Genomic DNA, 5,262 nt, shown 5'->3' on the forward strand with positions numbered 1-5,262 from the left:
TTGTTTATCATGTTAACATGTTTTTTCAAACCATCGTGTTTGTGGTTCTATTAATATTAAAAATATATATTTATGAAGAAAAATTTCTAGTATGAATAAAGTGAGTATAATATTTGGGTGATATTAGAAAAATTTTCTAATAAAGGTGTAGACATTTTATTATGAGGAGAGAATTATTGGGTTTTGTGAGGTGGTAGATATAAAATAGTGGTTGAGACCTTGAATAATGTGAATGGGTATATTTAATTATGTGAGTATTGCCTAGTCAATTATTTACAACGACCATTCAAATTTAGACTTTATGTTTGAGCTTTGAGGTTTCATAGTGGAGTGGAGAGAGAGCCCATAGGCCTACCTTCAACATCATCCATAATGCTTGAAATCCCAACTGCCACAAAGAAAGAGTAATTTAACATTAAATGTCACTCTAATTAAATTCGCAGTCAAACAGGAAAAATTATTTTAAATAACAAATCTGTTAAAAATATTCACAATTAATAGTAAAATATCACATGTACGATTTATTATGGATAGTTGGTGATATTTTGCTATTAGTGATAAATATCATGATTCATTTTTCTATATTTAAAAACAGCCTGTAAAATAATCCACAAAAAAATATATCTTTATTATTTAGTTCATAAGTTTAAAAAATTTACACTTTTGGTATTTAAGTTTTGAATTTGATTATAAGTTGATCTTTTAAGTTTCAAAATGCTACAATTTTATCCTTAAATTTGATTTTGGTTTCAATTGAGTTCTTGTATTTCAAGATTTATACTTTGAACCTTAATTTGTTTACTAAATATAAATTTTAGTATTTGGCATTAATATATATTAATTAATTTAAAATAATAATAAAGTAAAAATTTAAATTGAATTTTAATAGTAATGGAAAAATAGTTAAACTTAATTAATTATAATTCTTTTAAAAATAACTAATAACATGAATAGTAAATATTCAATGAAAAATCGAAGATAAAAGTTTAAATCTTTAAATCCAATGAATAAGTTAAAACAAAACTCAAATCTCAAGGATAAAATTATATAAAAAAAAAATATTTTGATGCATCCCGAACTGCACCTCTCCTTATGCAGCCCACCCAAGTATCTAATCAAAAGTTTTCACATGATAAACTTTTCTTTTTTTAAAAGAGATATTAAAAAAAAATGGGACGTCATATGATGATCAATATTTTGTGAATGAAGGAGATGCATGGAATAGGGATGCACCCAACCATTACCCAAATCACAATATTTTGAAGGAAACCAAACGAGTTAAGTGTTAGCTCATGCGTCTAGCCCAAAAAGTTGTCTAATAAATAATTTCTATGTGTTTTTTTTTCTTTTTTTGTAAATGGAAAATGTGATATGGATCCAACTAATCGTTACTCTATAAACCTAAAGACAAAATTAAAATCAAATTTGACCCAAAAAAATAATATTTTTAAATTTAGAGACCCTGTAGAAACTAAATTATATATATTTTACCCTAACAAATACACGCAAAACAAACAAAATCCATAGAAGCAGGGATTGGGCGAAGTCATGTGTTTTGTTACCTAATACCGATAGCCTTTGTGTTTTGTCCATTTTCGGAATTGAACTGCTCTTCTTCAGCCCTTTGTTTTTGTAAGCACTTCCTCTACGACAACGACATAACACTTTCCAACATCTGACCAAGTCCCTTCTTTTTCCGCCGTCTTCTGATTCTGAATCTGAAGAATTTTGGTGGTTGAAATTGAATACAACACCAAAAACAACCACTCATTTCCATTTCCATGGCTTCCACAATCTCCGCCATGGATGGCCGCAGCCACTGCTCCATACAAACACATCGCCCGGCCAATTCCGCCACTTTCTGCAGCCTCCCCTCCGCCCACTGCGGCACCGCCATTCTCCCGTCATAAATTTCTTCGAATTTTTTCTTTTCTATCAATGGCCTCGCCCACTCCACTATCGAAGCCGGGGATTTTGAAATATCCATTGCTTTTCTACCGCTAATCACTTCTAACACAACCACTCCGAAGCTGAACACGTCGCTTTTTGTGCTTAGTTTGCTTGCCGTCGTGTAACTTGGATCCAAATACCCGATTGTTCCGGCGGGTGTACCGCCGCCCCTGTATAAATGATTGCATCAGTTATCCAAATCATAAATTTTCATAAGTGAAATGGTAGTTTTACATAAAATTATAATTTCATTTTAAAACTCCTGATACATAACCTTCACACGCTTAGACTACTTATTTAAGTGGAAGTATTAATGTCAAATACATTAATCAAATCAAATAGCAAACTAGTAGCGATTCTTCATTACATCGGGATTTTTTTAATCTTCTCGTCTATTTTCCTCTATTATCTATTTATGTACAGTGATTCTTACCACGTTGGTAAGATCTTAGAAGGAAAAATGGAAAATAATGTTTATTTAGATGATTTAAAATAGAATACAGTAAAAATATCCATAAACCATTAACAAAATAGAATAAAGTAAAAATATCTCTAAAATATTTTAGGAAAGTTGAAGATTTAAACCAATACCCGATTGTTCCAGCTGGTTTGCCGCCGCTATTGGACGCCACCGCGGACACCGCCAGCCCGAAATCCGCCAATTTGAGATCCCAATTAGAATCAAAGAGGATATTTTCAGCCTTGATATCTCTATGAATGACCAAAGGGTTAGCTTGATGAAGAAAATGCACGGCACGTGCGATCTGCGTGATTATATGGAGCCGTCTGGTCCAAGGGATGGGTGCAGGTTCGGGTGCGAGTAGCAAATCATGAAGCGAGCCATTGGGCAAGAACTCCATAACCAGAAGCTTGTATTTGTAAGTAGGAGAGTCCAGAGTGGTTCCAAGAAAGTTAACCACCAACGGGCTTTGGCGCAGAGACCATAGAACCCGGGCTTCGTTTTCCACTTTCAAGTAACTACTCTCTAAGAGTGGCTTTTTCACAGCAACAACTCGATTGTCTTCAAGTATTGCTTTGTAAACCCATCCATGAGATCCTTTACCTATGATTCTTGCAGGTGAAAATCCATCTGTGGCGTATAGAAGTTGTTGGTACTCAAATAGCTCAATCATTTTCAAGTAGGAGTTTGTGGGTTTTGAAGGTAAATTATAAAGGGAGGTTGCTGGTGGCTGCTGCCGTGCCTACTACTGTTGTTGCAGCTTTTTTTTTTTTTTGGATGAGTGGGAAATTATTGAAGAAAGGAAAAAAATGGAATCTGGGAAAAAGTGAATTGAAGAGTTGTCTATGATGCCACGCCCACGCCCATTAGCTTCTTTGCTTTATTGGGAAAAAAAAAAGAATTTATCCACTTTTTTTTTCTATGCTTAGGAATTTTGGAATTTGGGGGTGCAACACATCATTGGTTTTGTAAATTTGATGGGCTGCTTCTATTTTGTAATTGAAATGGATGGAGCGTTGAATTCGAATTAATATTTGTAAGTAAACCAAGAGGTGGTTGTATAATGACGTAGTGAATAAATGGGGTTTTTCTATTATTGTTTGAATAATTTAGGATTTCCTAATTATTTGATAAGCTTTGGATTTGGTGTTTCTATGCGGTAGCTAAATAACTACACTTAATTATAAATTCTTATTTTTATATATGACTTCCATAATAAATATTTATTTTACACAAAAGTCTGATTTAATTTATTTATTCAGATTTTTAAAAAAATATAATAATACTAATAATATTAAAAACGCAGGTAAGGAAAGTTTCTCAATATGGGCGATTATGAACTTCTCTTCTTTCCAAAACCTAAGAATTTTTTTTCCAAAATTCAAAAATTGTCCCCTATAAACAAAAGCAATAATTGTTGAGAAGTTTGAAAGGATAATACAAGGTACATAACAATATATTTTTTATATATTTGAATTTCTTATAAATAAGCTAGGGTATATTTGGTAGGTGCATGAACAAGAAAATTTGTACAATATATCTTATTATATACTGAACAATATATGCGATATATTCATAAATTTTTCAGTATATTTGTAAATATACCAAAAATAATCATGATATACAATGTATATTAACATTTTTCATTATATATTAGGAGTAGTATATTTGACATATGCTTAGATCTCAATGTTATTACAACAACGATCCAAATGAAGAGGATAATCTTATTCCATAATTTTAACAGTAATACCCAAAAAAATAAAAAAAAATAAAAACAATGGGATCATCGGACAAATGTCTGATTTTAAAATGTAATATTGAAAACTGTTTAAATCAAATTTCCATTCAAAAAAAATATCTAAAGGTAAAATATTTAATTAAAATACACAATAATTATTTGAAAATGGATAGATATACTATTTCTGATTGTTACGAAAATCATAGTATATTTAAATGCAGAATCCAATCCAAAAATTCAAACCTACCGTAAATAAATGAAAATAAGAAATCTAATCCAATAAGTTAAACTAACCATTAAAAAAAAACAAAACAAAACAAAAAAGATAGAAACTATTCAAACATTAAAACTCAAACTAGTGTTGAGACACAAATACCATAGGAACAAATAAAAGAGCAATCATGTCAAATAATAAAACTCATACTTTAGGCAAAAACTCTTTGTGAGAAGAAAATGATTTTAGTCTTCTTAAATTCCTTCTCATTGGGTTGGTTCATGTAACGATCTGACTATTCTAAATTTTATCAACGGATGTTACTACATACATAACTTCGAAACAAACATCTTTCAATTCAACCTAACAGAATCAGAAATTTTATTAAATATAAAATTTTTAATGACATAAACCATAAAACTTTTATTCGAGTTACCTAGATAAATAAATAATAAACAAATAAACAAACAAACAAAACAATCGAAGAATTTTAAATGTATTACTCCTAAATCAAATCATAGATATTTGAGAAAAACATATGCGGAAACGATGTCAATCTTAAAAGCTCGGTCACAGATGATCTGCCTATACCTGAAAAACATGTAGAGAAAAGGATGAGTATAAAAAGCGACCATCATGGTATAAGCATAAGCGTAATCATAAGGGACGAACCCAAGTGGTCCCAGAAGGTCACAATCATAAGCGTAGGTGTGTTGGAGTATATCAGCAAGCAGCAGAAGCAACAAGGATTAATAAGGACTCTAATTCATTAATTTTGACAGTAACTAAAGCATGCTAATATAATAACAAGAGGGTTTCAAGTCATACCTTTGTATAACTCCTTGAATTTTGATTCTCAACTGCAAACTTCCCCAAAATCTTGTTGTAGATCACCTC

The 5,262-nt window shown here is 31.1% G+C and overlaps 1 protein-coding gene across 1 annotated transcript; it reads right to left on the reverse strand.

Annotated features, from left to right (window-relative positions):
* Positions 1-224: 224 nt before the first annotated feature.
* On the reverse strand, positions 225-3,407 carry LOC150035314 (serine/threonine-protein kinase-like protein At5g23170). Its single transcript, XM_090315344.1, has 3 exons — positions 2,542-3,407; positions 1,563-2,120; positions 225-388 (listed from the first exon to the last, which is right to left on the reverse strand). The coding sequence occupies exons 1-2, from the start codon at positions 3,081-3,083 to the stop codon at positions 1,646-1,648; spliced, it is 1,017 nt and encodes a 338-aa protein (XP_090171470.1). The 5' UTR covers positions 3,084-3,407; the 3' UTR covers positions 225-388; positions 1,563-1,645.
* Positions 3,408-5,262: the final 1,855 nt, after the last annotated feature.

The sequence above is a fragment of the Benincasa hispida genome, chromosome 7, assembly GCF_027475165.1.
Source record: "Benincasa hispida cultivar pf3 chromosome 7, pf3_genome.v1.1, whole genome shotgun sequence".
In the NCBI taxonomy this organism is placed as follows: domain Eukaryota; kingdom Viridiplantae; phylum Streptophyta; class Magnoliopsida; order Cucurbitales; family Cucurbitaceae; genus Benincasa; species Benincasa hispida.

Bases quoted from the DNA above. Each gene is read 5' to 3' on its own strand.
- LOC150035314 (XM_090315344.1), bottom strand. From the start codon at position 3,083: ATGATTGAGCTATTTGAGTACCAACAACTTCTATACGCCACAGATGGA. The intron at 2,121-2,541 runs GTATTGGTTTAA...TCATTTATACAG, and splicing joins AAACCAGCTGGAACAATCGG to GGGCGGCGGTACACCCGCCG.